General features: G+C 42.3%; 1 protein-coding gene across 15 annotated transcripts in view; it reads right to left on the bottom strand.

The window, feature by feature from the left end:
• ZRANB3 (zinc finger RANBP2-type containing 3) overlaps nt 1-13,477 on the bottom strand; it is a 50,174-nt gene extending 36,697 nt beyond the window's left edge. Inside the window, exons 1-5 of one of the 15 annotated variants that reach the window (XM_083841286.1) lie at nt 13,329-13,381; nt 9,471-9,546; nt 8,689-8,919; nt 8,230-8,373; nt 5,285-5,443 (exon numbers count right to left, since the gene is read on the bottom strand). In XM_083841286.1, the coding sequence (XP_083697412.1) occupies nt 5,285-5,436 (152 nt within the window). In that variant the 5' untranslated portion in view covers nt 5,437-5,443; nt 8,230-8,373; nt 8,689-8,919; nt 9,471-9,546; nt 13,329-13,381. The other 14 variants (XM_083841285.1, XM_083841280.1, XM_083841287.1 and 11 more) reach the window with 14 other exon arrangements.
• Between the last annotated feature and the right edge of the window lie 4,997 nt (nt 13,478-18,474).

Genomic DNA, 18,474 nt, shown 5'->3' with positions numbered 1-18,474 from the left:
CCACAAGAAAAATACTGAGAAGTACTTTTAGAGGACAGTCCAGAAGTACTCTGTAAAGTATTTTTGATAAGTGTTAAATTGAAACATGTAGCTGATTCTGAAAAAGAGATGGCTCTAGAAAACAGTAAAAAGCAGCTGGCCACACATTTAATCACAATACAGACTTGACCAATCTATGACCTCTCAAACAAAGGACAGAAAAAACAGATGCAGACACTAACGCAAGTACATGCATCTAAGCTTAGTGTTTCAAAATGGAAGTGGATGAAAATATTTTACTTCTCCAAAGTTTTTATTCATAACTGCTAACAAAAATAAGAAACTGAAGCAAAGAAATGCAATGAAAAAGCAAATGAGTCAGTAGTCATGGATCAAAAAGTAATAAAGATTAAAGCAAAGCAATGCAAAAGCTCTGGTAAAAAAAAAAAAGCAACAGTGGCAGTATACAGAAGGGGAAAGAAACGATAACATAAAATACAGAATCAAATTAAAAATGATAAAAATTAAGAATTAAAAGGAAAAATAAACAAACAAAACTAAAAGAGAGAAGGGTCTGCTGTTCTAGCAGTAATTAAAACGTGCGTAGAAACAAGTGTAGACCAAACGTTTTCTCTTACTATATCAAATTCCAAAAACTAGGAATTTATCTCCACTCTCAAACCATACGGAAATGATATCCTTCATGCTGCTCAATGGCTGATATAGGAGAGTTAACCTGATTGAGGCTTCCTTGTTCAGAGTCTAGACAAAGAAACCTTAACACAGATAACCTCTCCCTCGTGTTCTGAAGAATTCTATAAAAAGGAACCTTTCCACCCCCACCCAATGTACCAGACACGCAGACTATAGCTTTATGTTCTGGCGGGTTGAATGAAATAGAACAAAGCAGATTCAGAATAAGGACTTCTGAGAATTTGAGATTTCAAGGGAAAAAAATGTTAGTCTACTGGATGCTGCCACATCCAGACTCAATTTCCGTGCATTCTCTTCCCTTCTTATTACTGTCCTAGAAAGTTTAAGAAAATTGTGCAGAAATTTGGCCAAGAATTTCGATATAACATGTATCAGGAATTCCTGACCCTACAAACCTGTATTCCATGACCAGGAATTTTAAAATTTCTATTTGTTTCCTACCCAAGAGCTACCATTTCTACAATTCAACAACTAAAACCTCATCAGACTGTATATACTGTACCTTTCCTGTAAGGAACTGGAGCTAGAACCTTTTAGCCTTGTTCATAAGCCTTGAGAAAATTCTGATTTGAGCCTTTGCTTTTCTGGTCTACTCTGAGAGCCTGGGAGAAAGAAATTAATTTCTATGAAGACTGATAAAAGTTCTTGAGCCAAAAATATAGTTAATTCTTCATAAATTAAAATAAGTGCTTCTCCTGTGTTGATTGGTAGAGTTCAGAGACAAAGTCAATGGAAAATAAAAATACTATTTTGAATTGCAGCCAATTGACTTGCGATTATACTAGGTGACACTGTTCTATAATGAACTTGCTATCACAATGATTTTCTGTAGCCTATTATCCAAAACAACATTAAATAATATAACAATCTTTATTACGCTATTAAATGACCTGCCTAATGAAACAAATACCTTTTCATTAAAAAAGATAGCTCTTAATGCCAGATATGAAGTCCCCATATCACGTTGCATCTTTATTACTGTAACTATACTCAAATAATTTTAAGCCATCACGTATAAGACACTAAATATCACATGCTTTAGAACACACAAGTTAACATATTACCTCTAAAACTTTTACAGGCAGCATTAAAAAGCAAAAATTATCTATGAATCACAACTGGAATAAAATATAGGTATTAGCAAAAGTATCAATAAGCATTTCAACATCTATAAAAACTTTTATTTTAAAAAATATTACTTGTCAGAGAAAAGGAGTTACAATGGTAATGCACTTGTACCCATTGAACCATATACAAGAAAGGGAGAAAAAAGCAGAACAGGGAACTAGACTATCCTAGTTAAACCGTTTGAGCATGCATTTATAACAGAAAAGCTTATTTCATATGTGGTAAACAACTCTTCTTTCTCATCCACAAGCAAGATAGCTTAAACACATTGTTCTGCCAACGTTTCTAGGAAAAAAAAATCTGTATGTCCGAAGGCATCTTCTTCAGATATCGTCAACAAGGGAAGTAATGCTAAAAATGATGTTTGCAAATCACATGCTAGCAATTTTTATTATAAAACTTGGTAAAGTATTCAGCAATATGGTTTATACATGTTAGCAGCAAGAGACATAACTCGAAAATAATAGCAAGCTTCTAACTTTTACAGTATAATTATAGACAGTTCACTCACCTAAATAAAGTAAATAACATATATAAATATATATTTACGATGTTTTAAAATTAAGCTAGTTTCCCTGGAAGAAAAAAAAAAACAAATAAAATAGCTTTCAGGTATGGAATTTGCATGCACACTGAATATTTCTTTTCTACACATTAATGTTTCAGGTTATGAATAAAGATTTTCATCCCTAGGTACCTCTTCCCAAATGCACTTCTGAAGAACAATCTCTACTAAGGAATGAAAATAAGTAACTCTATGGCTTCTTAAGGCATTTCTGTCAGCTAAAAGGTATCTTACCATATTTTGAATGATACGGTCTTGTTGGCTCTAGAATTACTGTATTTTTATTATTTCCTAGAAAAATTTTAGGCAGCATGTATTGCTCTAGACAAAGCTTTTGAAGCATTTACTGAAAAAAAAAAAACAAAACAGGATCTGTCTGCTTCTTCTCCTGCTTCCCTTTTACCATTGAATCAAAAGCACAAATCACCACAGCATATTTATCTTATTAGGGAAACTATGGGGGAATTGATAGGTTAATCCCTGCCCCATTAGTGTCTCGGAGTGTGCATTTCATCCAAGATCATAATTTTTTTTTGTTCTAGTAAGTCCCTCTTTCATGCTGGGAGCTTGTCTAACCTAGGATAACACGAACCGAATGTCTACAGCCAGCAGTAGAGCACTTTCTCTACACCAGTTTCCTGCCACTACAGCAAAGCATGGATTAAGTGATGGCTCCACAGGGAGCGCACAGCCTGAGCGAGAGAAGAAAGACAAGCCCAGATGCACATATTGCTTACTTCAAGTCCTAGGTTTATATATTCTTAAAATTAGAAAAGACACTTTTATGGAAAAGCACCAGACCTTGCTAAAATATACCGATGGAAATAGTGAAAGAAGGTTTAAATCATTAAGGAGTACACAAAAGGGAGAGATTTGTGTGAGCCAAGGGCTGACACTAATAAGAAAATTCAGCTACAAGCAGCAACACAGGCTCTTGTTCTGTTTTGGGACACACAAAAAAATTAGATCTGCCTGAGCAAAAGACAGATTTTTAAAAAATACTGCTCAGGAAAGTTTGACATAACACATTTCACTTTATACAGAGGCTGGCTGGGAGCGTGCACACTGTTCCTCAGTTTGACCCAGCTACTGGATAGAACTTGCCATGCCAGTGAATGAGATTTCTTACACTCGTGACGAAAATACATTCATACCCATTTCATAGTAAAAACATCAGTGCCATATTACTCAATCTTTTGTTAATGACAGGCTTCAAGAAAAGAAAAAAAGCAAAGCCCTTAATCCTAATTAAAACAGCCTCATTCCCTCTTTGACGGTCATTCCAAACCTTTCTACATACTTAGTGCAGGCAATTGTTTCTTTTCAAGGAAGAATAAAGAAAAATTTAATTAAAGTTTACAGTTAAACAGTTTCCTGAGGAACCTGTATATTACATGGTAGGCTGCAAAGGTTTATGCCACTTTCAAATACATCCATTAGCCTATAGTAATTAACATTAAAGACAATAAATACACTTATATTCTTGTGTTATTTCACTGTGTATACAAATGCACCTCTATTACACGATATAAACTTCACTTCCCCTTACTAGAATCAGATCAACTGAGATATAGTAGCCTAAGGCTTTGAATTTATTAAATTCAACTCAAATACAGACTTTGCTGTCTACTCTGTCCAAGCCTTAGTGATCCATTAAAACTGCATGCATTTACCCTCACAGTTACACCAGGCAGCAGCGAAGTACCTCACATGACTGGTGGTCACAGAGAAGTTAATGACAACACAGCATAAAGCTTTTAAAATCCCAGGCTTTAAATTCAAGCTTGCACCTGAATGGCTGGACCCATCTTTCTACTCTGCTACCTACTCTGGCAGCCTAAAATAGATGGCTTACAAGACAGAAATATTACCATTACTGAAGTTTTTTGGCCAGATGAATAGAATTAAAGTGAAATACTTCAGAGAAAATTTGACTCGATCGGGAGTTCCATATAACTGCAGGGACTGATGAGGAATATTTCCTTTCCCATTTTTAATTTTTAGAGAAGGGCATGCACATTTCTCATCTCTTACAAAAGCATCACAAACAGTAGCAGGCAACCCTCTTAGGCCCAAAGCCTCTCGTATTGAGCAAGATGATGAGGTTATCAGAAACTAACTTCATCCTTCCTCACAACTTAAGCCCAAACTGTTTCTTTTGTGCTAGACCTCTCAGATGTCATTACGTCCCAAAAGAACAACATACAGCAGTTTCATAACTTTAGGCTGCAACTGCCTAGATATTCGAAAATTCATAAAGCAGAAATAGCATTTCCCTTCCCACTTCTTTATCCCTGTAACTCAGTAACATGCTCTTACTCAGCAAAATATTTACAGACTCTGCTGCATAAACTATTTTTCTGATTTATCAGGTACCTAATTGTCAAATGCCTTTTTTATCAGTTGCTGCACTTGCTAACCGAGCATTCTGCTAGTCTTCTGCTCTGCTGTTGCAGCTCAGTGAGTTCCAGAACACCCTGATTACATACCAGAATTGTACCAAGTTTAAAATAGAATACCACACAGATGCATCAAGATCTGTTAGTCATTCTCTTAACAGCTCTACCACGCCATTAAGAACTACAGAAGCAAATGTGAATCAACTTATTTTAAGAATTCTCCATTAACATGACAAAAAATGATGGTCCTGCTGATAGCAACCTCCTCTTATATGAGGAGATCTTTGACACTACAAGCCTCTTTTGCACTATTAAATATTTCTTCCTCCTCTGGAAGAAGAAGAAACACCTCATTATAAGCCATGTTATCTTACAGTTTGCAAAAAAAATCTGTAATATAACTCTCCTAAGTGTTGCTGTATTTGCATAGCTTTTGTAACCATTCATTATTGCTACCTAGAATAATTCTGTTTGGCACATGATAGAATAAGGATTTTACCTGCCACTTCTCTGAAGTGCAAATATGATGCCTTTCTCCTGAAAAGGAAGCAGTTTCTTTCTCAGTCTTTCAGGTAAAAAGGACAGCTTAGCATCGACATTTTCAGAATAAGAAGCTTCAAGCGTAGGTGTTTCCTGGAACATACAAGCCATGTTGAGCCTAGGGGAAACAAAACCAGAAAGATATCTAACTTAAAAGAGAGGTCTGCAGCACATTACAGAATAAAGCTTCACAGAATAACGATAACTTGAAATACTTGATATCTAAGTAAGTTACCCTTATAATAATAGCATTAGGTGGAAACGAAAAGGAAACGCTCAGACAAGCCAGTTGACTATTTCTTAAAGCTAACACAGGTTTTTACAAAAAAAACTAAACACCTGGCTTTTCACAGATGTCACACATGACAATTTAATTAACAGAAAACATGTTGCAAATTAAGACCACCAGAATCACCATATTAATTAGTAACTATGAAGGTCAAAAAACCAAAAGCATGATAACTTTTTTTTTAAGGAGGACAAAGTCACAAAGTTGTTGTAATTCAATGTACATTGAATTGATTGATAAGGAACATCAATCTCCGCAAAATAACCCTCACCAAAAAAAAAAAAAAAGCCAACCAAAACATCCCCACATTTCAAACATCCTTCCCATTTCCAAAGTAGCACAACTTCATTTGTATTAGCATGGAAATAAAGAGCTAAACCAACTTGCCACAAAGCAGCCTGCCTCAGTTTAGAATGAGAGACAGGCAGTAGAGCTTTGTACCTCTCTTTACAGCCAAAAAGATCATGGCAACATGTGAGTATGGCTACGGAGTTTTGCCCATGAGAAGTCAGTTGCAAGAAGAACCATTCAGGAAAGGGGTGGAGGAAGAATGCTGTCTTCAACACCAAAAATGTCACCAAGATCATTAGAGAAAGATGGTGAGATCTTGGTATCAGACTTGTTTCATTGTGTTTTATCAATACACTTTATTTTTCTTTTATAACAATGTCCTTGAAAACACATTATTTTTTTTTTTCTTTTCTTCTAAAATTGATTCATTTTCATTTTTTGGCTTGTTTGGCTACAAGTGATCTCAGGTGGACCTGACCAGCACTGTTTGGGTGTACACAAGAAACCTAAAACAACAAAAGAAACTTTATTCCCTTCAGAAATAAAATCTTAAACCACAGAATTAATCAATGCCAATTCTCATTATGTGCTTCAGACTAAAAATATGAACTCGATTCACTTTTGTCCAAGGGAACAGAGTTGGAGAAGAAATCCTAGCTTTTGTTCTCTTATAACTTCAAAAAAAGTGCTCAGTAGCAGTACACCAACTAAACGCGAGGAAAGGAACAAACCTTTACATCAAAGCGTAGAGGAAAAGCCTTTAACCCCACACTGCCTAATTATCTTATTTTGGATTCACAGCCTGTGTGAGGATTGGGACCTTAATTATGATGGGAACACAAAGTATCAGGCAAAATATGCCTCTTGTATTGTCAACAGTAGATATCATACTACCAGGCTCGGTAACAAAATTCTGTAAGAACATGTGGTGCCCAGATTCTTTTCTATTGATATATTTCTGAAACAACTTCAGAACAAGTCAGATACGAATTGGTGAGTATGATGAATGATTCTTCCTGTGAATTTAATGATTCATTATATGCACAGTAAGAAATGCACTGAGCTACATGGCCATTCACTTCAAAGATCTGCAGGACTAAACCATCTGGTTTTTATGCTGACTAGTTACGTGGTAAGCCAGACCTGAGGACAATGCAGGTGGTTCAAGTAATCAACACCCTAAAGCAAGATTATGCAAAACAGAGGTTGCAACAGTTTCCTTCTAATGTTCTGGGGTACTGGCAAGGAAAACAGATTGATTCAAAAAGAATTATATGCCACGGTGAAAGAGCACCTCTATTTTCCTAAAGAATTCCGTCTATGATTTTTTAGCTACAAAACTTGATGTGTACTCTACCAATTGAAGTTACATTCTCTTCAGTGAACAGAATCTAGCTCTAACTGCACTGCGGCACAACCGAGTAACTCGCAGGAACGGCATTAAGCCGAGGCAGGGGAAGTTTAGGCTGGACATCAGGAAGAGGTTCTTCACCGAGAGGGTGGTTGCGCACTGGAACAGGCTCCCCAGTGAAGCAGTCCCTGCACCAAGCCTGTCTGAATTTAAGAAGCGATTGGACTGTGTGCTTAGTCACATGGTCTGAACTTTTGGGCAGACCTGTGCGGTGCCAGGAGTTGGACTCGATGATCCTTATGGGTCCCTTCCAACTCGGGATATTCTATGATTCTGTGATTCTACTTTAATACGTAATGTAAATTGAAAGAGCTTGGGATTTTGTTCTGGCACAACTGTACCAACACCTCCATCTTCCAAGGGCCGTTACGTTACTAAAACTGAGAAATCTTTCCATTTGGTGAGGTGGGATGTCCCAAGCCACCAGACCTCCCTGGCATGGTGCGGCGAGACTCTGGCCGTGGTGCTGCACGACCCCACTGGGGATCCAGGAGTGGAACTCACAGACCCACTGCTGTAGCCACCTACCGCTGCTGAGCCAGCCATGTCCTGCCTTGTCCAAAAGCCAAGACTGTCTTAAAATCGATCCAAAGAAAAAGGGAAAAGATCCAAGAAAAAAGGAAAAGGAGGGAGGACTAGAAAGAGCAGCAAAAAGAAGTTATTGGGAATTTGCCTTTCTGTAGCAAAAAAATCTGGTAGTACTGAAGTACTGTGGACAAAAACGTCTGTAAACAGACGTACACAAAAAGGGACCAGATTGTTCTGTAAACCCACTAAACCGTTTCACTACCCTTGAAAAAACGAGGATTTTGGTGTATCCTGTCACTGGCACCACTGGCCAGACTAATGACATTCAGACTGAAAACGAGTAATTGCTTTTTTTGGTTATCTGATGAATTATAGGCATACCTACCAAGAAATACATCACACTTAGAGAGCTGGAAGGAAAATGCTGGTAATACCGGGGAACTTCTGTCCGTACTTTCTTGGGCATCTTTTACCACTTACTTTACAACGAAGTGGGGGATAACCACAGCTGTTTTGATGCGTCGTTCTGCTGGAGAATGGGGGAGGAAACAAGCAAGCGCATCTGAATTGGAATTTAAGATTTCAAGCAACACTCAAAGTTGAGGTCTAAGGATTGTATTTACTATTGCTATGGATTTGGTTCTATTTTGTATCAGATTATCTAGCTACCACAGAATCTATTTTTAAGGGCCATATTCTTGCTGATTGGTTATCCTTTGCGTAACATATAAAGCATGAAAGACGTGGATGAGAACAATGGTCCAAACTGGAGTCACAGAGCTGTGTGTGCATGGACATATACTCATTTAAGGCCTTCTGCATGGTTATAGTTTCAACAGCTCACCTAACTTAAGGGTCTAGAACACCTGATGTCAATCACCAGCGGCATACAAGTGATTCACCCAGCAATGAGAACTCCGTGGCAGTTATAGGGAAAGGAAATCTGTGTTTCTTTTGCAAAACAGACATACAGTGTCATCTGTCCTCACACTATTCACTGTGGCTTTTTTCCCGTTTTTGCAGGTGGGATCTCTCTCGTATCCTTAAGGAAACGACATTCTTGTACCTTGGGTTCCTGGAACATTGAACAGCAGATAAAAGTGCTACAATCAGTATCAAGGCTCTTCTGTGGATGTCCAATGCTGAACATTGCTTAATGGAGAAGGGCATCCCTCTAGCTTGCTCTAAGCAATGCACTGCACAGACAAGAAGCCGTAAAACTCTGGTAAACACTCATTTCATCTCTCGGTTGAGCAAACAGAAATGTTTCGGCTCTAACTGTTGGGAAATCAATCATAATCACTTCAAGAGTTCTATTACAGTATTTTCCACAGACTGATTTTTTTTTTCTTTAAAAGTTGATGAATGCGCTTCAAGACTGCTGGCAAAAACAAACACAACATTCCTGTAGTGCCAGCCTTACCCGAGTATGCTGGATGACTGGTGGGCCGACAGACCCATTCAGTGCTCAGCTCTGTGATTCACCACCGAGCAACATCTCTGACTCACTTTCTGTGATGATTTTCCCTTTCTATACAGAAGCAGAGAAAATGAACACTTTCGATCGACTTGCTACACAGCTTGTGGTGAGTGACAATATGAAAATGAAATGTTAACATAACTAACCTCCTGTTGAATTAGATTACGACAAGATTCTTCTTCCAAAACCTTGAATAAAAAATGCAGTTTCATATGTATAAATCTGAATTAGAGAGAGAAAGCACATATAATTCATTGGTATGTAGTAATGCTATTAAAAAATGCTTCTGGATCAGAGTCACTAAATGAGTTAAAACCGACTTTGCAGATCTATCTTAAGTACCAACAGCAACGCAGAAAGCACTAGCTACCAAACATGTACAAGCTTTTCTTTGTTGTTTTTTTTTCCCCTAAGTGAATAATGAAATGAATGGTGAATAATTAAAGGGTAGGTAAATAATTAGAGAAATCCACATGCAGTGAATGCTATTGTAATAACAGCACCGTCCTATAGCTCTACCCCACATTTACAAATTATTGCAATTATTGTTAACACGAACTTGTTAATGATTATACAAAGAATCATATGCTGAAGACTTAAAAATCTCTGCCATGATTTCTGAATAACACCAGCAGTGTTAAGAACCCACATTCAGCCAATACTCATGCCTGTAGTACTATTCTGATATCCCAAGCTGCAGAAGACACTACGAAAGGCATATTGACCCTATGAAAGATTTATGCTGGGCATATAGAAAATAGGAATGAACAATGATGAAACAAGGCAGTGAAACAAATGAATTTCAGCGAATTGACTTTTATTGATCTTTTAAAGTAATAATTAAACCGAAAATCAATGCCTTGTATATAATTACTGCGGTAGTGGTAGTCATTTGTATTTTGTTTTTAGACAGATGCATTATGAACAGCATCATAGTAATTTCATTGAATAATTTAAACAAACCAAAGCCAATTTTTAAGTCAGACAGTGTAGCAGAAACATGGCTGTACACTGAAAGGAAGACGACCAGTTCACGCCTGTTGTTCTACCCATTGCAGATTCAGAAGCTCTAAGAACAGAGAGAAAGGATTAGTGCACACATTTTCTCTAATTGTTATTTTTTCCATTTGCTGGTGTGTCCCTAACACGTTGTAATATGCATCCTGACAACCCTCTCACATTTCTAGATCACGAAGTCTGGAACTTTAGTTTTCTTAGATAAAATAGACCTAAAAGGTTAGATGTGGAGACCAAGCTTTTCACTCAGAGGCTCATCGAGTAAACAGCAGCTACAGAAGCTTCATGACTAACAAATCAAAACCACAAAAACACTAAATGAAAATCCAAGCGTTCCTTCAAGTGTTTTGAAAGAACTCAAGGTTGAAGTGGCTGAATTACTAAAAATAGTAGCTATTCATCAAAAATGGCTTTAGTATCTCACGACTAGGGAGTGGTAAGTGATCACGCTTTTTAAAAACAGTAATAACGCAGATCCATGGAATGACAACATGATTCATTTATAGGGAATAAAGTCATTAAAAATTACGAAATGCAGAACTTGTGAACATCAGGGTAAGTCCTTCTCTACGCGGTGGGTCAACGTATCTTTTGTAAAGGCGAATCTTATCTTTCAAGTCTACTAAAGGCTTTTTTGAAGGGGGGTCTACAAGACTGCACATATAAACTGGTTGATGCAGTTGACTTCAAAATTAACCAGGGAATAAATTTTATTAGCATATTTATACAGTAATGATTTTAAAATGTAATTTTTAAAATGCAAGCAAGCAGTCCCTTTATACGTAAGAGACATGACATTGGCAATATTTCAAAGGAATCTGCTCCAGCATCTACTGAGTTCAATGAATTCATAAATAATTTGGAAAAGTAAGTACTAAGGGAAAAGAGCAGCATAAATACTAATAAAAGAAAAGGAGAGCACACACAAAAAAATCTGGAAAAAAAAAAAATCTGTCACTGCTGCTGCTGTTTTGCTCTGTACCGCTGGAAGGGTGAGCATCTAAGACCCCAATCGAGATAGCAGCAGGTGTTGGTTTCTTTATCAGAAGGCCGGGTGACTGATGTGAACTTCAAGAACACTGCAGTTTTGTGATAGCTGACTGCTATCATAGAATGGCTCAGGTTGGAAGGGACCTTAAAGATGACCTAGTACCAAACCCCCGTGCCATAGGCAGGGATGCCACCCACTAGATCAGTTTGGCCAAGGCCCCATCCAGCCTGGCCCTGAACACCTCCAGGGATGGGGCATCCACAGCTTCTCTGGGCAGCCTGTGCCAGGGCCTCACCACCCTCTGAGTGAAGAATTTCCTCCTAACGTCTAGTTTAAATCTATCCTCTTCTAGTTTAAGACCATTCCCCCTTGTCCTATCATTACCTACACGAGTACAGAGTCCTCCATCCTTTTTAAAAGACCCCTTTAAGTACTGAAAGGCCACAGTAAGGTTTCCCTTGAGCCTTCTCTTCTCCAGGCTGAACATGCCCAACTCTCTCAGCCTTTCTTCATAGGAGAGGTGCTCCAGCTCTCTGATCATCTTTGCGGCTCTCCTCTGGACTCGCCCTAACAGCCTCACATCTTTCTTGTGCTGGGGGCTCCAGACTTGGACACAGCACTCCAGGAGGGGCCTCACAAGGGCAGAGCAGAGTGGGACAGTCACCTCCCTGACCTGCTGGCCACTCCTCTGTTGATGCAGCCCAGGCTGCAGTTGGCCTTCCGGGCTGCAAATGCGCACTGCTGGCTCATGCCGAGCCTTTCATCCATCAGAACCGCCAAGTCTCTTTCCGCAGGGATGCTCTCAAGGAGCTCTTCTCCCAGTCTGTATTCATGCCTGGGATTGCCCCGACCCACGTGCAGCACCTTGCACTTGGGCTTGTTGATTCCCTCGGGACCCTTGAATGCATGTCATCAGGGCCCATAGACTTGCAGTTGTTGTGCCAGGAGGTCCTGAACTTGTTTTTTACTTACAGTGGGAGGGACTCTGCTCCCTCAGCCCCTGCCTAGAGGACTCGAGTGATGTGCGAAGCCTGACTGCCAGTGAAGACCAAGGCAAAGAAGTTAAGTACCTCTACCTTGTCATCTGTCATTACCAGTTCTTTGACTTCATTTGTCAAAGGCACTACGCTCTCCCTAGACTTCCTTTTGCAGCCAATGTACCTGTAGAACCCCTTCTTGTAATTCTTCCCATACCTCGCCACGTTTAGTTCTGTCAGTGCCTTGGCTTTCCTGATCCCATCCCTGCACATCCAGAAAGTGTTTCTGTACTCCTCCCAGGGCACACGGCCCTGTTTCCACCATCTGTGCATTTCCTTCTTTTGCCTAAGTTTGACCAGCAGACCCTTATTCAACCATGCTGGCTTCGTACCGTCCCTGCTTGATTTACTACATATAGGAATAGAGAGCTCTTGTGCCCCAAGGAAAATATCCTCAAAGAGTTGCCAGCAACCCAGGCTGCCTCCAATCTTCACCCCTTTAATGAGCTCTGCAGACTGGTGACAAACCAGGACAAACCTCTGGTAGGTTTGTCTAACACCTGGGCGAAGAGGCTGTCCTCGATGGACTTCAGGAACCTCCTGGAGCCTGCTTGTGGCAGTTCCTCGGAGGCAACCTTTCATTTGTTAACATAGAGGGCAGCTTCGCCTCACGGGGGGCAGCTCCGCCTCACGGGGGGGGGCAGCTCCGCCTCACGGGGGGGGGCAGCTTCGCCTCACGGGGGGGCAGCTTCGCCTCACGGGGGGAGGGCAGCTTCGCCTCACGGGGGGAGGGCAGCTTCGCCTCACGGAGCACCCCCGGCCGCCCTCATCTGCTCGGGCAGCCCGTCAGGAAACACCACACAAAGCGCAAACCGCCCCGAACCGCCTGGATGAGGCACTTTAGGGGCGCTACGAGCCAAACCCGGCCCGAGAGCAGGGCGGGACCCCTGAGGGGGCTCAGCCCCCGCTCACGATCGGGCCCCACCACAGCGCCCCCGCCCCTCCCCCCCTCCACTCACGGGCTCCTCGCGCCCTTCGCGCGCTCCCAGCTCAAACCGCCGCCGGCCGGAGGTGACGCGAGCCGGGAGCGCGCACGCTCCGCAAAGGGCGGGAGGGGCGGGGTGAGGGACTACATCTCCCAGCATGCCTTTGCGGGGCCGCTGCGGCTCGCGGAAGGCTGCGGAAACGGGGAGGGGCTATCGCCGCCCGGGATGCGGGAGAGAGGGGGAGGGCGCTGCGCTGCCGGTCTCCGCGCCTGAGCGAGGTTCCTGGTGGTGGTCTCGGCTGTCCGTCAAAGCGGCGGCGCCCGCTGATTGGCCGCCGTCTTCTGGGCGAGCTCGCGCCCGCCTCAGCGCTGAGCAGCGCCGCTGTCCGGCGGCTCGGGAGGCGGGCGCGGCGCCGCTGATTGGCCAGCGGGCCCGTTACTCAAAGACGTCCGGCGCGGCCATTGGGCGGCGCTCAGGCGGGGGGGCGGGCCTTTCTCCCCGCCGCGGCAGCAGGAGGAACCCAGGCGGCTGGCGGGGCTGGCGATGGCGTTAAGCGCCCCTCGTGCGTGAGCCCGCTGCCGCCGCGGGGAGCACCCCGCTGAGGGAGGGCACCCGCCGCGGTAAGCGGCCCGCCGAGGGAGGGGGGCTCCCTGAGGGGGGGGAGGGGGCTCCCCCGCGGGCCGAGTGGTCGCGGCCGGGCCGCGCGCGCTCAGCGCTGAGGGGAAGGGAAAAGAGCGGGGGCGGGGGGGGGGGGGGGGGAGCGGACGCGCCCACGTTGCGGGGGCGGGGGGGGGGGAGCGCGGCCGTTGGGGCGGGCGGGGGAGGGGCGCGGCCGTTGGGGCGGGCTGCGCGCACCTGCCCGCCGCCCTCACGGCCGGGGGGCGCCTGAGGGAGGGAGCGGGGGGCGGCCTCGGGGGTGCCCCTTGTGCGCGGGGGGTGCTGAGGGGAGGCAGAGTGCCTCAGCCCGCTCTGAGTAACGCTTTAATTCGGGGTTGCAGCGCCGGAGAGTGGTTTCGCTTCGTACGGGAAGGAGAGGAGAACATGAGGGGAGCGCGGCGCTGAGGCTGAGGTGAATTGAGGCGGTTTCGTGCCCGGGGCTGAGGCTGCGGTGAGGGGCGCTCTGAGGTGTGCCTGAGGTGCCCTCGGGCGCCGCTCGCCTCGTGGTCCCTGCGGACAGCCGGAGGAGGAAGGTGGTGGGGAGTCAGTGCGGGAGGGGGCATGGGTGCTGCCCCGGGGGCCTGCTGGGCAGCGCGGTCTGCAGAAGCGCGATGGTTTTTGGGTGGCTTCGTTGGCTTTTAATAATCGTGCCCTTCTTCCAACAGCCTGATGTGACAGAGATCTGACCCTAACGCGGCTAAGGGATATAGCTTTTTGTTCTTTTTTATTTACTTTCTACAAAGTATTTGGGATTAGCCTTTTTTTGCCATGAGGCATCAGCTCGCAATCTGCAACGGGATTGCTCTCCGCCTCGACTTCTACGCTGCGCTGCATGTCACACATGTTTCTTGCCTGAATGCTAAGCAGAGGGCATGATGACGGCAGTCTCACAGTGCGGTATTTTTCATTTTTCATAAACGTTGGGTTAGAAATGCGTCTTTACTGTGGAAGTGAAAGCAACAAAAATAAAATAGTGAAATTAAATTATTTTTCAGGAGGTTTTATTCAGACAATTTGCCGCTGAGGAGAAGGAAACAGCACTGGAAACGTGTTTTCTTTGACAGTCTTGCTTTTGTTACAAGTGATAATGTTATCGCCTCAAGGCTGATTTAAAAGAAAGGGTATTATCATTTTTTTAAACAATAAATACGGTGGTCTCCAGGGTTTGAGTATTTTGTAGGAAATCTGCAATTCCTGCTTTGTACTCTGTAATTTAAAAAAAAAAAAAAAAAAGCCCGAGTGATAAAGATAACATAAAGACTTCTTGTGCCTTAAACATTGGAAGCTCAAGAATGTAGTAAGAATGTAGCACTTGCAACTGCATTACTCACTGCTACTTTTTATTTTACAAAGCTGTAAATTGCTATAAAGATCAACTGCAGCTTTTTTCCTGAACAAAAACGGGTATGGCTAAATGTCAGTAATTCTGAGGGGTGTGCAGTGTGCCGGCTTGGTTTGTTAAGGGTTTTCCAGCTTTGGGAGAAGTGAATTACTTGAATCTGTTGATGTGGTTCTGTGATTTATTTTTTTTTATTTCTGTATACGTGCACACACATGCCAGGAATTAATCATATTTCTTGTCTGAAACATAATTCTGTCGTATGCTTTTTTCTTCCTTCTGTCAAGTTGTATTAAGTTTTCATTGCTTATGTTTCAGTATAGATGCCGTACAGAAGTCTTTATTACTACCTGCTTAAAATCTGTTTGTAACCGCTTCAAACTAACTGGACGTTGTAGGTGAACTGCGTTAGGTATAGCGCTGGATAGAAAACATAAATATTGTGTGTGTTTGGTGTTTAATTGAGTTGAAGGGTGCCATCAGTTTGGCCAGTAGCACAGGTTAACTTAAGTTCATATGTCCTTGTATCACCACTTTCAGATATTTACTTCTCCCCAGGGTGAGTTTGACGAAGAAACGTAGTGCCACATCCCCTAAAATAAGATAATACGTGTCAACTTTCAAGGCGCTGTATTTTAGGCTTTTAAAAGTACTTGATAGAATTGCATTTTTTTGTCTCTTTGGGGTATGTGGGACTTCTTATGGGGTGTCCCGAAGGGGTGAGCCGTATAAACTCGTCAAGCCATATAAACTTTGGCTGCAGCGCAGCATAGATTCAATTTTTAAAAACCTTTGAACATATTGACAGCATCACTCAGTTTTGATGAGCCACGTACCTCTGTGCTGTAACCTCACTAGCAAAAAATATTAGCACCTTTGGATATGCTGATTTGTTTTAGCCTGTAAACAAACTGGCTGTAAAGTGTGTGGATTTAATGCATTAAAAAACAAATTACTGTAAAGTGCACGGATTCTGGAATTTTCCAGTAAGTTCTAATTCTTCTTACAGTTTGGAGCTAAGCAATAGCTAGTAAATACAAAATATTATAATCATTGGGTGTGATGTCTAATGAGTTTTCACAGGAGTAGTGAGTATTCTGTGACCCTGGCACCGTTTGCCGGGAGTGCTGCAGAAATGTTTGGGTTTGGGAGCCCGGTGAAGCTTTCAGTGGCAGTTTTCCCACGTACATTCCACATCGTAGTGGTTAGATAGGAATGACCCAGGGGCTTTTGTTAAACGGTGCGTTCCAAATTGAGCCTCTTAATAATGGGAAGATGAGTTGTTTGGCTCCGCACGACCTGCATAATGAGGTCACTCACACTATTTTTATTTTTATAGGAAAGAAGAATCTGCAAATGCCTTAATGTGGTGCTTGTTGTCGATCATAGGTAGCATCTATGCAAGCCCATCGAAGTATGTTTTATGAAATCCTTTGCTGCCTTTACTTTCAGGTGGCGGATTGATGCACTGTATAGCAATGTTAGGAGATTTCCTGAGAGCTCTATTTCTAGGAGATCATAAATCAGCAACAGATTCTGGTTTAATATTGTTGGAAAATTTGGACTTTCAGCCTACCTATAATCTTAATATGATTTTAAAACTTTTTGAGGGAGTCATTCCCAGGAAATAATGTCTGAAACCAAATTTATGGGAGCGCAGCAGCTTTAATTACAGGAGAGCCTCCACTGCCATTCCTGTGCATAAGTTGATCTCCACCAGCTTAATGCAGGTATTATGAGACTGCAACACATTGTGATACGAGCTGTTCTCCAATACAGAAAATTTAAGTTTCCGAGCATATTATATTGGGTTGTTGTATGCCTGTGTCCAGACTGATGAAGCAAACTGTAGGTTTGAGGAGCATGGCTGTGGATGCTCATTCAAAGGCTTCTTTTCCATTCTTGGTCGTTGATCTCAGGAAGAGAATAGGGCATTTTCTCTCTGCAGCTATTGCTTTCTGCATAAACATCTGTACACTAAATTGTTCATCTTTGTTCACCTGCTGCTAAGGTTTTGTGTTTCTATCCTTTTCCTAACACCAATTTTTAATATTTTTTAATCTATAAATAAAATATTTGAGTACAAAATGGAATTGTGTCTTTTAACACGCTCAGCTCTCTCTCCTGCCCCCTCCTCAGTTTTATTTGCTAGCAAGTTGGTTGGTGCTGCCATCTGTGAAAGGTCTTTGTCCAGTTGTGTATAGGATAGATTGCTGACTGAAACTTGTCAGGACAAACATCTTAACTGTCATTAAAGCAATGGCTAAATAGCATAGCATAATTGTTCCTTCATTTTGAAACTATAGGTTCAGATAACATGTATTACTGGGGCAAAAAAAATAATGGTCTCTAAAAGGCACAAACGTGGAAGCTGTCATAGTTGGGTTTGGCCCAGCTTACCATTCTTAGCGAAAATCCAGAGTTGAATTTCAGATTTTTCTGAAAAGTGATTTGTATGATCAGCTAGCAGTTAAAATACCACACTTATTTTGAAGAAGTACATTTTCTGCTAAGTGAAGCCTAATAGTTTTTGACTTCACACTAACAGAAATCTAACACTTTTTACTTCATGTTACAGTAGAGCAGGATATAAACAAGATTTATTCCTTGCACGTATCTGCCTGTATGGAAGAGGCTGTCATATTGACATGTCCTTAGCTTTTCGTTGACACCCTCTATCACCCGCTCTGATCTGTTAGCTGAGCTGTTATTGGGAGCAGTTTCTGAACATTTCACTTTAGACTGTGTAGGATGTAGGTCTGTTTTTTTCCTATCTAATTGAAACATGTCTAGGGAAGCTCACAGGAACAGTTTAGCTGGCAGATGGAAGAAATGGTGACTTGAAGTGAGATCAGTGACTTCTTTCCCGGGTGCAGCTGAATCTAGAAATCTGAATCTAGGCTGTTGGTGTGCAGCTGGTGAGGGAAGTTTAAGCTACCTCGAGTGCTTTTGCCAACAGCAGATTGAGGAGCGTTCCCAGAGTCCTTTTAGATGGCAGAGCTTTGGGCCTGAAAGCCTCCTGCTGGCAGTGAGTAGCTGGGAGCAGTTGCATCATTGACCAGCGTGCTGGATCCACACAAATTTCCATTTGTTTTCGTATTCTAAGAGAGCTCAGAAGAATTTGGTATGTTATTGTGGTGATATAGTAGGAATTTTGAGAGGCTTTGGACAATTATTGACCCT

This window comes from Anser anser (genome assembly GCF_964211835.1).
Source record: "Anser anser genome assembly, chromosome: 6".
In the NCBI taxonomy this organism is placed as follows: domain Eukaryota; kingdom Metazoa; phylum Chordata; class Aves; order Anseriformes; family Anatidae; genus Anser; species Anser anser.
Note: the sequence above shows the minus strand (reverse complement) of the source record. Positions and strands in the feature narration are given on the sequence as shown.